The sequence below is a fragment of the Pectinophora gossypiella genome, chromosome Z (genome assembly GCF_024362695.1).
Source record: "Pectinophora gossypiella chromosome Z, ilPecGoss1.1, whole genome shotgun sequence".
Classification (NCBI taxonomy): Eukaryota; Metazoa; Arthropoda; class Insecta; order Lepidoptera; family Gelechiidae; genus Pectinophora; species Pectinophora gossypiella.
The window spans coordinates 14612099-14627426 of record NC_065433.1 but is presented as its reverse complement, the minus strand read 5'-3'; the positions used below and the strand labels follow the sequence as shown (position 1 = coordinate 14627426).

Below are 15328 nucleotides of genomic sequence, written 5' to 3'. Positions count from 1 at the left end.
TTACCAGATGGCGCTTGTGCCCGCGGTTTAGTAATAGTCAACCAATTGTGCTACTGAGTAATTATCCTTTTGTGAATGTACTTAACTACAATTTTATGTTTTTGTTATATATGTATAGCGAAAAATGAGTGCGTCCAGTTATAAGGACAGTTATCTAACTGCAAAAGGCAGTCACGTTATAAAAGATAATTTTCCATAAGTAACAAAACACCTAACTACTTATTGTTTTTTTTTGTAGGTAAGTAAGTAAGTATAATTGGAATATGACAAGTTTGATTTACTGGAGTAGATTGGACTTAGAGAAGGTTAACTGCACACCTCTCCATACAAAAATCTCCATATAAAAATCTCACTCTTACCGTGTGCGCGGTAAGCAGCTAAGTCCGAGGGAAACGGGATAGTCCACGCGCGCTTTCTTACTACTTAGCGGCTTACTGCCATATAGATTAAAATGTAAGACACAGAGAGGGTGAGGTAAATATACTTCGGCGTCCGATACGAATTCGTGTGGGGCAGAGGGGAGAGTTACTATTCTATTCTTTATTCTACGCTATCGTGTCAAGTTGTCATAGGTACTTGTAGCCTACAGTATGTAAGTAGGCCTAATGTAGATACAATTAGAAACTCTTCGACTTTATTTGAACAGGATTTTTCGATAGGAAGATGACGCTGCAGCAGTGTTGTAACATAATATTTAAAAGTGTCTCTTAGTTGGCATCATCTAATCATTATAATGTAAATTCGCATAACGATATTTTATGCAAAATTAAAATAGCTGTAACGTACATAACGTACGTAATATGATTTTATATAAGTAAAGCATTTAAATATATTTTACTATTATATTTTTTTACCCTAATTGTATTTTCAAAAAATACTGATATTTTTCTAATACCTACCTACCTGGTACCTGTACTTTTGTACCTGGCAAAGACCGACGTAAACCATTTATTTTGTCAAAAAAATACGTTTACCTTATCTCCCCTTCGGACTCCTGTTTCCACATTTTAGGCCCAACTTTGGCAACAGATGGTTAATAAAACATTTCAAGATAGGTACAAGACAGGTACAGTCGCGAACAAAATTATTACACATGCTCAAGAAGAATGTTGTCAGATTTTAGTATTTTTTCCCCATTTTTGGGTAAAAATTGGTGAAGTGCCAGGGTTGTCAGATGAAAGTAATATCATTGTTGAAACTCTTTGAGTTATTCTACAAATACTGCAAATTGTTTATTAACAAACACTTCGATCCGTAACAAATTAAACATGAAGGTATAAATTATAAAATAAAACAGCAGATTAAAAATGTATTATGATGTATTAAAATCACAGATTGTTTTCAATAAGAACTAGACGCATGCAGCCATTTTCTATTTAAATTAGTGCATATGGGTGTATGCAATAGCAATTTTTTGTAATAGCAACACTCTGAAGTGCAAAGAAATGGTAGGGTAGACCTCCAAAATGGCAATACTGGCGATGGCAATACTTACGAATAAATTGTGAGGTTATGTAATTGTCTACGTGACTGTATCAACAACAAATGTATGGCATAGGTTATGATGATTTTTTAACATATTTCTACAAAGAGAATCGGATCAAAATTATGATGGTAGGGAGTACTATTTAATACGAGTTTATTGACATTAGTTACATACTGAAGTATGCAAGCGTTCCCCAGATAATAGGTATTTTCAAAACGTCAAGCCAGCGGGATCAAAGAACTGCCTTTGCTAATTTCGGTATTTTGCAAGGGGTGAGTACTATTTCGGTACTATTTTTTGGCGTTTAAATCAAAGCGAAAGACCTTGTCGTTAACTCTCGCCAAATTTCGCTCACCGTCAAGCTAGCAAGTGCCATAAAACATGGCTATAAATCCAGAACCGTGATGGTACTATTTTTTTTACAACAGGTACTATTTTTTTCAATAAGAGTACTATTTTTTGGTATGGTCAAATTATTTTTTCGTGCCCATTTTTTTTGAGGCCGCTAGCTTGACGGACACAAATTATGTTAATAATATGAATGGTATTAAACTAAACTGGATAATCATTGCAAAATCTATTATGGGTTACGTATTTTCATGAGAGCTATAAATCTTGTCACACGTCATGTTTTGATATTTCAAGCTGTAATGTTGTAGATTTTGGATGGCGTTGTAGAGGCTGACTCCTGGGCTATTCTCAGCAAGCATGTCTCTTGCTGTCACTACCACGTACGTTGGATCCACGTGACCCTGGCGCACACCATCTTCAAGTATAAGTCCTAATTTGTTGATTTGAGCGGTTTTCACGTGGGCGTCATATTCTGAGTTACTGTACTCTCCTGCGGAAATATAATCAAGAAATTACTTATAAGATATTATACTCAAATGAGACTGGGCGTATTTGTATAAAAAAAAAATACCATGAATTAATGAGGATTGGGTATTTATATAACTTTCTTTTTTACTACTTGACCGGGCAAATTGGAAGGCACTAAGAGTTTTCACTTGATAATAAAAACGAACCAATATGGCTCCACAGGCGCGATTTTCGGTTCAGGGCTTCGCCTGGGAGAATTATGTTTGATAGAAGCCCTGACTGGTTTGGGGACCGCATACGTTTTATGAAGTGTGGTTTATAGTCTGCGCGAGCGAACAATGCGCGCGCCACGGTTTTGAGGCTTTTTATATCGTTACGTAGTCGCGATTACCATCAGCGTGACTAGATACACATTACTATTACATTTACTGTTATTCATATTACCAAAAAATCCGATGCTGATGGAGCAGAGGCCGTAAGGGCCACTGCGGCCGCCGTCCGTGTGCCACCCCCGCGACTCGTACACGCGCCCGTCCTTGCCAATTATGAAGTTGTACCTGCGCACAACAACGTTACGTAGGTATACAGGGTGTTAATGACATTGTAACGAAAACCGAGGGGGATGATACAGACCATGATTCTGATTGAGAATTGTTCATTGCAAAAGTATAGAATTGAAAATGATTTAAATAACTAGAACAAATAAACAATTTGTTCATTCATTATTATTAGGCCGCTTAGTCTTCTGAGCTGCGTATCTTGCTGCTGCAACTATGTCTCCGAAGTGTATCAAAAATTTTATTTTACTTCCATGTAAAAGAAGCATACAAAGTATCTATACGTACTATGTATATGAACTCATGCCCGTAATCATAAATGGGGAGGGCTGAGCAAAGCCACGAGACATAATTAATGTACGAGGTAAGCACCACACACTTTTTGCATCCACTTGTTTCTGTAACTTCGTGTGTTAAGTGTGTTCGATGAACTCTCTCCTCTTTATTTTTTACTAATAGGATATTAATAAGTACTTAAGTAGATAGTTTTATAAAGTTCCGCGTGCGACTACTTATCGTAATCGGGGTTTATATACCAGTCATTGCCTTTTATTATCAAAAGTAGGTTATTTTAGTAGCAATGTTATTAGGTAGTTCTAACAATAACTTACGGCAAGTTTTCTCCTTCGTGATTGTAAGAAGCTTGTAAAGTGCGTAACGTTAAGCTGCAGGCGTCAAAGTCCCAGCACCCATCAATGCCAGTATTCTGTATAAAGACCAATCGAAGAGGCTCATATTCCAAGGCAGAGTCGAAGCCCCCAAACGGTTCAGCTCCCCACATATTTCGAGTTACATACCATTCCAATGTACCTGCCGATAAATCTTTATTTTACTGTTGTAGTTTTGCTTCATAAAACATTCTCTACTTGGCCGAATAAATGGGGAGCACTGAGAGCGATAAAACTATCAGGTTAAGTAGTTTGTAATGAACTTTTTACCTACAATTTTATTTTCTTAGATTTATAACAAAACCAAAACCATCTTAATTAAAAAATAAAAAATAATGTGAGACAATGAGGTGAGACATATTTTGTATTGGAGTTATTTTAGAAACTTACCGTTTTGAAGCTCATCTTTATTTTTCAAGAACTGTATTTGTTCACATATTAAATTTGAATATTGATGTTTGTGGTCGTAGTGGTCCCACTTTTGAATAGCGTTGTATAGATTCGATCCAGGGCTGGCACTGCTTTTGTAGTCCTTTGCTCCAAATACGACGTAATCAGGGTGAAGATGACCAACGTCTACTCCATACTGGAGTAGCTTTAGTGTGGTATCCAACTGTTTGTCTGACACAGCAGTGTATCCTTTTATTTCTTCTCTGTAGTCACCTAAATATTTAAAAAAGCAGTTTGTAGATTAGAAATAAACTGTGGAAATAAAATTCTTGCATAAAATCTACCTATGAGTAGAAATGGTGAGTTCTTCAATGTTCAGATTCTAAGAAGGACGCTAAAGAAGGAAGAGAATAAGCAAGAAGCTACACATTCATAGACGTATTATAAGTATATTATTGAAGTTTAATTATACAACTAAACATGTTACCAATAAAACCAATGCTGACCGCACAGGGATCGAACTGGTCACTGTGTGATCCTTGCAGGCCCCAACCTCTGCCTTCGTACACGCGACCGTCATTCCCGATGAAGAAATTATACCTGAAAAGAATATCAGACTCTATTAGGTACTTGAAAACTTGTAGCACAGAATTAGTTAAGTACTTATATGAAAAATAATGTAGTGTTTCTCGGCATCTTGATGGCCACCATTCAACGTTCAAGCACCGGTCTTAATCAAAGGAACAATTAAGGTTTGGTATTTTGCAAGTTTCTTTGTTAGTAATTAACGGAATATTATTGAAAAGTTACAGGATGAGAAATTAAAGTATTAGGTTGAGTGTTAGGTATATTTAGAACGGACAATGCTGAACCAGGAAGCATTTGTTTGAAGGAATTGTACCATATAAGAATACTTTACAAAGTTATGCTTAATATAAACATTATATTAATTTCAGTAATATCTTACGGTGTGTCTTGATGCTCGTTCGTGATGAAGGTTTTTTGTATTTCGAGCATGGCTGCCGCACATTGGATGAAGGTGTGGCACTCGTGCGTAACGGAGTGCTGGATGACCACCGGTCGTAGAGGCTCCATCATCACAGGCTTGCTATTGTTCACGTCGCGCGCCATCCACATCTTACGCGTTATATTCCATTCATGAGGAGCTAAAAGTAGATTACTTAGTTAAAAATATTTTATACTTACCGTTATTGAAAAGATCCTTTCCCTATCGTAACTCCCGAAGGCAAAACTTTCCGAATACCTTGTGGGAGGAACCGATATTCTTAGATATCCAATAATTTATATCTAACAAACTAACTTAATAATTTCTTTATTTTATAAATTACAAAAAGTCAAATAAGTAATCCAACTTAAAATTACTTAACCTTACCGTTATACAATTTTACAATACAATTACAGTTACAATTTTAAAGACTAATATTATTATGAGGAATTTTAAACTCAGGTACGTAAAGAATTAAGAATTTTACTCACAAGGGTCCAAGTTTTCATACGATGTGGCTACGACTATGTTGTAGTAAATTCCAATGGAGATGCAGAAGGTAAATAATAGCAACACGAAGTAAATTGATATTCTTTCTGTTGTCGTGGTGATTTTGAAAACAAATACTAGGGAATGTGGAAATCCTATAATAAATTGTTGAAAAATATATTTGTGATTACGTTTGAAGATTTTCTTAGGGTTAGGTTAGGTAAGATTTTTATTGCGCCTACAAGAAAAAAGTTCGCTAACATTTTGTTACCTTGTTTTGCAACGTACATATTAAGAAAATTTTGCATGGATTTTTTATAAAAAAGCATCAATGTAACTTATTTTCGAATTTCACTCCATCCATCTCTGTTGTCCAGGATGACATAAGTTCTTATTTACTGGGTTCCAATGCGGAAAGTAATCTAACCTTTCCATAACTTTTCTGCCTGGACTTGTTACATAGGTTGTTAATTGGCAGTATCCTATCAAGGTATAGTCTTCTGTTAGAACTCCTTCTTTCACCAAAACTTCCAAAAGTATAGCGATATGGTCGAACTGCGCTTGATCTGGAGTATCCTTACAGTATTGTCCTATGAAGTCTATGGATATAGATTTGGGTGCCATGGCTGGCAGTCTACTCCCGACAATGTTTGCCCCTCTTCCTTCGAACAACCATCCATTACCACCAATTAAGAAATTCGGTATAATATCTCCGTATCTTCCTTGTAAGTGAGTATCTTGCAATTCAAACACCATCGCGGCACATGTGGTTCTATCGTTACAGTATTGTAGCGCTGTGTGAGCGAGTATCACGTAAGAAACCGGCAACTTGAGATATTCTACAATACTTGCATTCATCGCTAGCCAATCTGTTCTTCGCAGGTACCAAGTTTCATTGAGACCTACCAATAAACAATAAGCTAATAAGTAGGTAAGTACCTAATCAAAATAAAAATTAAAAATTTATTACAATTAATATTTAATTGTATCTGTGTGTGGTTGGTTGTTAAATAGAAATGTACCTATGAAAAACTGCTAAAAAGTAATTAGATGGGAAAAAATAACTAGTTTACTATAAATAAGCCGCAGCGGAGCAGCATGTTCTAGACAACTAAGAACATCTCCAGGTAAAGAAAATAAGTAAGTTTTAATTAATTACCTATGTCGAGACGATATTTGTGGTTATTGATGAGATGCATGAAGCTGAGAACGATGGTGACGGTGGCTACCAGTGACCAGCAGACGCACATGGCGACACCGCAGCGAAGTCTCCGAGGACGTCTCTTCGCTTCCAAATCCAGGCATAGAATTTTAACTAGAACACCAGTTAGATCACAATTTCTTAGGTACCTTAACGCAAGTCATTGGATATATACTCGAGGAACATTTTTGGTAATCAGGGAGAAATCTGTCACATATATAGATACGTGGTAATGTAATGACAGTTCAGTGGAGTCGGCAGGACGCACTACCGGAGGTTTAAAGTGATCGGTAAAGATTTAGTATTCGAGTGTAAGTATTGTAAATAACAAAAGTGAAATCAGCCTACAAGTAGCTTTAGGTACTTCCAAAAACCGACAAATTACACACCGATTGGTAATAATGCTCCATGCAAAATTTTCAACTTAGGATAAAAATCGCAATACAATGTAACTAAGTGCCCAAAAAGTGTTGCCTAATATATTAAGCAACTACTTATATAGAATAAAGTTACAAGGTCATGCATAAACTCTATCGCATAATACTCGTAAAATATGTTATGTACTTAACTTAATGATTTGCGGAAAGATACTGCACAGAATGGACTACAACTCACTTGAAATAATCTACCTACTGGTACATACTCACCTCTAACTGTCTCCGTATTTTCACTGTGAGTGACATTCACAATGGTGGGACCAAAGCGTACGTTGCTGGAATTGGTGACATTCACGGAGGAAATATTAACCATGCCATTTGGAAGTAAAGTCTGGTTAGCATCAACTTCGGTTTCCCTTTTCACAATCCGTAACCTTGAGTCGCGCCATCTATTGTCCTCCTCCTCCTCCGAATCGTCTGACCAAATATCCTCATCCAACAACCGTTCGGTACTCATTATTTATAAAAGTAATGGAATCTCACGTAAAACACCAAGTTTGTTTATTGCCATATACAAATTTCCGAAACGTGTTTCTGATATATATTTGTTTTTTGCGTAAAAATATTAGAAATACTACCAAAACTAATTGAAATTTTGTATTACGAAAAATAATTAATTTTTCATAAAAATATCGGACACAATTCAACCTATAGCAATGCACTGAAAATTATAGCGATAATAGAATACGTACATAGTCGATGCCGTTATGGAGTACTTATAGCTTATCGATTGTGGACGTTTATTATCACTGATAAAATTATTCTCGGAACATGTTCTTGGTGTAAAAAGGTAATAAGTAGATATTAGCGTGGTTCGGGATATAAATACATAAGTAAGTAAGTACGGTCACGAGCATTAATATGTATACACTTTGGTACCATGTCACATTAACTTTTTTGACAAATTGAACTGTAAGTCTCACTAAATGTTAGTGCGACAGAGTCCTAAAGTGGGTACATTATATTGCTCATGACTGTACAGTACATACATTATAGGGAATTAGGATACTAGAGCGAACTGCAAGCAAGTGGTTACATTACAGTACCTATACTTATAAGTAAGTCACTTGTGATACAAATATTTATGAATTCATAGGAAAAGTTACGACACCTTCGTGAATATAATAAAATGTTGCCTATTTACTTATTTACTCACAATTTTTTTATTACATGGGTCTAACCAAATTTAGACACCAAAGTATTTAAAAGATCTCTGTTCCGTAAATGGCTACAAAGCCCTATCGTGGTGTTTGTGTGCGTCACCATGACATATCCTCGTCATCGTTTGGGTCAGAATGGCGGGTGTACTGTTGCAAATGTTACATACAAAAGCAATGTACAGGAGAAATTATGATGATAAAGTGCGCCGTGGTCCTGACGGTCAAAATGCCGCCATTTGTGTTTGTGTATGTTGACAACGAATGTAATAGATAACCTTAAACGTACCTTCAATGTACTTAACTCACAAAAATTTACTTAATCTAAATAAAAAAAAACGAGTAATTAACGAGAAAATCAACAAAACTATTGTGAGGGCGTTTTCATACTAACGATTTATAATTATTTACCCATCATTTATATAAAACGTCGCAAAAAAGAGAGAGATAACAGCAACGGTATTTTATTACTTTTACTTTTTAGGCGATTTTTCGGCGGAACTCATCTAGTAAATACAACTATAAATAAATTCCTATTTATTTTTATAATATATCGCCTTTGACGACAATCTCACTTGATGGTAAGTGACGATCTAGTGGAGTGGTCTAAGGTGGATCACGCTTACCTAGCAAATACTTACTCACTCTAGCCTTGAAGACTCCCAGATTATATCGAGTTTGAAAAACAGAAGATGGCAGACAGTTTCAGTTCTTTGCTGTTCGCATGAAAAAGGAAGAGGCAAAATATTTAGTGCGGATATATCCACAACAAACGGATGAAAAACCCGCCAACGTCTAGTTGTCCGTACATGGAATGGAGTGGGTGGAAGTAACTCGTGAAGTTCCTGCGCACGTTTTTAATAGGAAAGGGCCGACAGACAAGCTACCCTTCGTCTATGACCTAGACGTCGAATCTACACTCTAACGAGTCATTGTTTACGAGCTTTGGATACGTTTTAGTACGAAATTGACTTGTGCGTAAGTACCTAGTTATTCGTTCGTACCGCTCGCTCCGTGATATGATCGGTGTGACAATCAACTCGCGCCCAATGTACGCACTCTCATAGCATTGCACTTACTTATTTGGAAGGTTAGTTTGTTCGTGCATATTCGTACCTACCTACTCACAAGTCAAAGTTATACGAAAACGAATCCAAAGTGGGATAAACCGAATAAAATATATGTATTTAACGTAGTTAATAAGTATTTTTATAAAAAATAGGTAAGTACACTGAAATAGACGAAACAATTTCTACGTTTATTTTCATCACAAACTCATATGACATCATTAATATAATTATATTTTTATTAATTATTCAAACAATATAAGTGTTATCTTATCTCAAAAATAGAGCAATCGTATTTATATAATATAATAATAACCTTATTTTAATAATCTATTTAATTTTTCATTTACATTAATATAATGCTTATATTATTATTTCTACTGTCAATTATCACGTGGTTTCGTTACCCTACAGCTGGTACATACCTCGTGTACCTATTTAGTTTGTTTGCACTAAGGAATCTTCGTCCTGCTGAGTTTATTAATATAGAGAAGTGCCAATATTATTAAAAAAAATGTAAAATGTTAGAATTGCTATAAGTAATTGAATAGCTACCGGAAACAACACTACTTTTCTACTTTTCCTTTGGTAAATACTCAAAAAAATTTTTTAAGTATTAATACTGTTTATACATGAAAATATTTTTCAAAGACCAAAAAGGTTTTGTTTACAATTACTGGCTTATTAATACTTTTAAAAACTGGAATTGAGTTGTGTTTGTTTGAAAGCAATATCAAGGTTAAAATAAAAACTGAAAAACGCTGATAGGTAGCGCATTATGCGAGTGCCATTTTACAGCAACTGGCAAGATGCTTCGAGATTTCCAGTTCTGTGGGTATTTAGTACTTGAGGGTTAAAATGGCCACGTCGAAGCAATTCATCTATGAAAACAATATTGCTATTTGACATTTGTTTGCATTGCGCACTTACTTTTATTGCTTTCTTAGATGAATTGATTCAATGTGGCCATTTTAACCTTCCTTTAGCTCCGCCACTTTCCCCATGCGTATTAACTCTAAAATTTTATTTAGGCATTTACTCGTAACCGTGTCCCTCACAGTCATTTTCAACTGTTGAGATTATGTTCAAATGCGAACCTGATAAAAAAGATACCTACCTAAGTACCTACATTAGAGTTGCCACTACTGTCCCACTTAAGTTATTTTTCACATAGAAGTCTCAAAGTACCTAATAAGTTTGTGTACCTACATAAAAATTATTGCAGGATTATTCGAAGGTGTAGGTAAGTAGTAAAGGATGTGTGTATGGAACGTTGTCTTTTCTATTCAACTAAATCTATTTTATATTATATTCAACCAACAAGTGAAGGTAGAAAGGTATTAAATAAAATAGGTACCTATTTATTTGTCTGCTAAAATTAGGTATTTGTGAAAAAATATACCTAATTATTAGGAAGGTCTTATTTTGCTTCGTTTTAATTTACAATATAAGTCAAAGTCCTTATTGAAAGGCAACACGCAGGGTAACAGTACTTAAATTACAACTAAGTAGGTAGGCTAGTTTAATTGTTTGCATGCTGAACTTTACACAAAAGGTAACAAATTCTATTTTATTATTGCTTCATTACGAATAAACATTTTAAAAAAGGCCTTTTACATCTTATGACTGATTTACGTATAGTAAAGTTCGTTTTCCTATTTCGCTTATTGGAGTCCAAAAATTATTATAAGTACTTAAACGTAACTGGATTTTTTATCTTGTTACTTTTTCTGTAGTAGTTCATTTCAAACAATACCTGATGTAATATAGCTACCTACCTACTGCCAAATATTTTTGCTCTCTTATTTCTAAACGGTTTACGTACTTACAAGTATATAGCTGTACCAGGGTTTACGTTTGTTATAAGAAAAGCAGAAATAAATTACTTCGTTCGAAAGAGTTCTTTCTGGGCGCAGGAATAGGTATAAGTATGTATTTATTTTTATAAAATCGGTCGACTCATGTAAAAATTGTAAATTATTATAAAAAGATTAGCATTTCCTTCCAATACTTACAGATAGTCTTGGAACAGTAAGTTTTGACAACCTTTGTAAAAAAATGCTACACAAGTCTACAGTATGTTTAATAAAATACGATAATAATATATACCTTCACTTTTAGATTTAATTCTCCACAATTAGCTAACCTGAATGATTTTCTCTTTTTTTTTATAAACGAATTAATACAATTGTGAACATTATTATATATAATCATCCATCACTTATGTACCTACTTAACTAAATATTTATAAGCTTGTTTCAATAACATTAATTTATTTGATCTAGGAATACATTACGAATTAACCTAATGTGATTATATAGTCATAACTCATAATATTAAATGTTACACTAACTGATAACAAATCATATTTTATACAATTTTACCTAATATGATATGCTCAAAAAATACATTTTATAGATACAAAATGCCATAGAAAGCCGCTTGAAAACAATACTTTGTGTACAGGGTAAAAGTACAAATTAAAATGAAGGTAATCTTAAAGTTAATGGCACAACATTGTACATATTATGCGTCATACAGCGCAGCTTAGGTTTGTAGAACAAATTAAGAATCTGGAGTCTGCCTGGTATCCTTTATATTTTGGTTTGAGATTATATTTATAAAATGTATTGTCTAAACATATAAACGATATATATATGATTTCACTAAAAATCGATTGTTTATTCATACAATATATCAACAAATGTATACGTATACGATTTGCAAGTATAGAATGAACAAGAGCGCATAGTTTCAAGGATACCTACTTTCCATATATTTTCATGTACTTATCTAATAGTAGTTCTAATCCAGATATCGACAAAGAACAATTTTAATCTCAATTTTTATTTACGTCATTCATAAATTCATTATAGTTAATTGTTTTTACATTTAAATACAATTTGCCGATATCTTATTTTTATGCAAGTAAGGACTTCTACACGTTTTCCTTGAGATAAATTCCAATGTTGACTTTTTTCAGCAGTCTTAAATATCTGATCTTTCATGAGAACTCAAATACCTACTACAATCGTATTAATTTATTATGACAACAGTTTACTTTTACATAAATAAATAGTTTATTTTTTATATAAACTCATAATTTTAGTAACAATAATACTTTTACACAATTTTACTAAAGATAGTGCAGTTGTTGCATTCTAGTAACTATACGAGTAGGGTAGGGTGATATTATTGATATTAGGGTATTGGTAGCATTCACATAAAATTCGGCAGATATTTTTCACACCCATCACAAACAGTGAATCAATTTTCCCAATCGGGTCGTGCCTTCTGAAACCGAACTTGCGCGTCGAGGCGCACGGCCGGGAAAATCATTCGCTTCAAAATACTTAGTAAGATGAATAATAGGTACTTATCCTGCGCTGCGGCGCGCCCTGCATGTGCGGTTTGAGCTTTAAAACAGTACTCTATCTAATACTCAACTTTGCTGGGGTCTACAACTGTTAACAACTACTTACCTACTGTTTTGATGTTTGTTATGAAGGATTTTCAAAAATAAATGAAAAAATCGATGATTATTAAAGTGTACCAGAAACAGAACAAAGCGTGCAATTATGGATAAAGAACAATAAACACAAGTGTTTTTATTATATCCACTGTCATGTAGACATAGCTTATGACGTGTAACAAGGTCGGCAAACACTGAAGCGCGGCGGCGACGCGGGCCTGCCACTTACTATCGCGGGACGCGCCCCAGGCTTTGTCTCTTGCTGGGGTCTACATTTTTTAACTGACATCAAGGTATAAAACGATATCAAATTTTTGTTTGTTCCGAATGTTCCGATTTTTACAGCGTAGTAATAATCTTCGTTAATAACATAAAAAAATACAGCAGATTGTCACATTGAAATACTTAAGTTTTAGAAATGCCGAAGGAATTAAAGTTGCTAATATTTGCTCGTCTTTTGCCTCTAGCCTACCTAAGATCTAAATCTTTAATACATTGAGAAATGTTTATATCTGACGACATTTCTCTGGGATTCGCTCATTATGGTTTTCGAATAAGCGAAAGAAAGTTTCAGCAACCGTCGGCGCTTGTACTTGTTGTCTTTCAATTTCGCTTCAAATCTAATTTGACTTAACTATTGGGCACATAAATAGTTCTAAATAAATTCGAGTGTATATTCAAAGCTTCAGCTCGGTTATTTGTACCTAGTAAGTGGATGTATGGCATAATAATATGGTGGGCAACCCAGCGCTCGCTCGAGAATCTTGTCGCTGTATTGGCTTCGGGAGACCTAAACTCCAAAGCTCCCAGGAACCCATGGTAAGAGATTTAAAGATGCGTGATGACAATCTCGTCGTCGATTTCATCTTTCTCGTCGTCCTCTTCAGGCGGCTGCTTGGCGGCTTCGGCAGCTTCAGGCCCGGCGGGGTCTTCCGCGATGGCTTTGAGCCGGCGTGCCTGCAAAAACACAATTCATGTCTTAGTAGCATGAAGTCTCAGTTAGGTATGTCTCGTAAAGGATAAGTGTTTTACGAGACTTTCTCACGTGTGATTTATCATGGATTACACAATGTATTATGACAATCGCGACTTCTGCTGAGTAAGGCCCTTTTATCTCAGGACGACCACCACCACCTTATGATCATTGTAATGAACATCCTCCTATGCTTTTTAAATTGTTTTGTGAAAAAAATTAAGTGATGTTTTATTGTCTTGTCTTTGTGTGTGGCGTCCTTTTATAATAAACAATTTCTATTCTATTCTAATTGTAAATACTTCTTCTTCTTCTATCGTGTGGGTTATGAGGTGGGTTCCCAACCTCAGCAACTCCGGTGGCAGGGTTTGTTATTGAGCCGCCAAAGGCCCCTGACATGGTTCATGTAACGATTACTCAATTATTGTAAATACTAGATAGATAATAATTACGTAGTGTTCTTAATATGATAAAAAAATATACTTATCAAGGTAATACTTATTGCCTAAGCCATTGCTTTTCCTTATTACAACTAGAGTCCCTACTAGAGCGCGTTGAATCCTATTTAAACAGAAGGTTGGTTCTGTATTTTGTTTTTATGTTAACTAATTTTTTAATCATTCAAGAAAAGAAATACGCAGACTACCGTGGTGAAAATATTTTTATTCGATTTGCCTACGTTAAGTAAACTAACCTTTCTCTTGTACAATATTTCGACGACGATATAGCCGGCCACGCCGATCAAGAGTACGATCATCATGACGTACAACTTCATCTTGGCGCACAGATGCGTAGAGTATGCGTACGCGACGACAAACCCGGCGCTCTCCCACAGCCGGTAGTTGGAGAATGCCGCCTCCTTATTGCGTCGGAACAGCACGCCGTAAAGCCCTGGAATAGCATAAAATGATTATGATCTTTGCCATTGTTACCACAATTTACCAGCTATACTCAAAGTAAATTAATTAGGTAATGTAAGTAAAGCACTGTGGCCCTGTCGTTTTGTGTATCACCGGTTTGCTACTCAAACGGGGATCGCCAGTTCAATACTACTTATATTAAGAAACAATAGTTATCTTAGACAATAGTAAACAAAAATCGTTATTTGAAGTGAAAATTTACATCAAAATCGCATGATTTTTATCACGACCACGGGTATCTCGTAAATATCACTTCGAAAGAATTTCAGAGAAATAAGTATACCTATTTTCTTGTTACATCCTTTTTGAGCGTGATTTCTCCGCAGTCGGATTTTAGTTTTTAAACTTTTATTTTTATAAGTTGAAATGGTGATCAATAATTCCTGCCCACTTAGTGCCGCCTAGTGCCTGTGACTAGACAATTTCTTCCAACGTATTTTAGAAATAAAATAACATTTGAAACCGGCGATTCTGATGGACACAGTGACCAGATGTTAGGGCGCTTATTTACCTAAACTTTATAAAATCCCACGAAATGCTATGAAAATATGGAAGCAGGCTCTTTAAACAAAAACTTCAACTTAGCGTCATATATATATATATATATATATATATATATATATATATATATATTTCAAGATCAATTAAACGTTCATCATCAGCCGTATGACGCCCACTGCTGGGCA

General features: G+C 35.0%; 2 protein-coding genes across 5 annotated transcripts in view; both read right to left on the bottom strand.

Moving 5' to 3' along the window:
- Nucleotides 1-1108: 1108 nt before the first annotated feature.
- On the bottom strand, nucleotides 1109-9319 carry LOC126380688 (peptidoglycan-recognition protein LF-like). Of its 3 annotated transcripts, XM_050030260.1 has the most exons (9): nucleotides 7264-9319; nucleotides 6575-6730; nucleotides 5418-5570; nucleotides 4888-5086; nucleotides 4408-4520; nucleotides 3921-4193; nucleotides 3474-3672; nucleotides 2750-2862; nucleotides 1109-2327 (listed from the first exon to the last, which is right to left on the bottom strand). In XM_050030260.1, the coding sequence occupies exons 1-9, from the start codon at nucleotides 7508-7510 to the stop codon at nucleotides 2074-2076; spliced, it is 1707 nt and encodes a 568-aa protein (XP_049886217.1). In that variant the 5' UTR covers nucleotides 7511-9319; the 3' UTR covers nucleotides 1109-2073. The 3 variants fall into 3 exon arrangements, with proteins under 3 accessions (XP_049886217.1, XP_049886218.1, XP_049886219.1); XM_050030261.1 differs by lacking the exon at nucleotides 6575-6730; XM_050030262.1 differs by lacking the exons at nucleotides 5418-5570; nucleotides 6575-6730.
- Nucleotides 9320-9447: 128 nt separating this feature from the next.
- The window catches only part of LOC126380689 (UNC93-like protein), a 66177-nt gene continuing 60296 nt past the window's right edge, over nucleotides 9448-15328 (bottom strand). For both annotated transcript variants that reach the window (XM_050030264.1, XM_050030263.1), the window contains 2 exons: nucleotides 14417-14613; nucleotides 9448-13706 (listed from right to left, as the gene is read on the bottom strand). In XM_050030264.1, coding sequence (XP_049886221.1) covers nucleotides 13578-13706; nucleotides 14417-14613 — 326 coding nt within the window. In that variant the 3' untranslated portion in view covers nucleotides 9448-13577. The remainder of the gene's footprint in view (nucleotides 13707-14416; nucleotides 14614-15328) is intronic.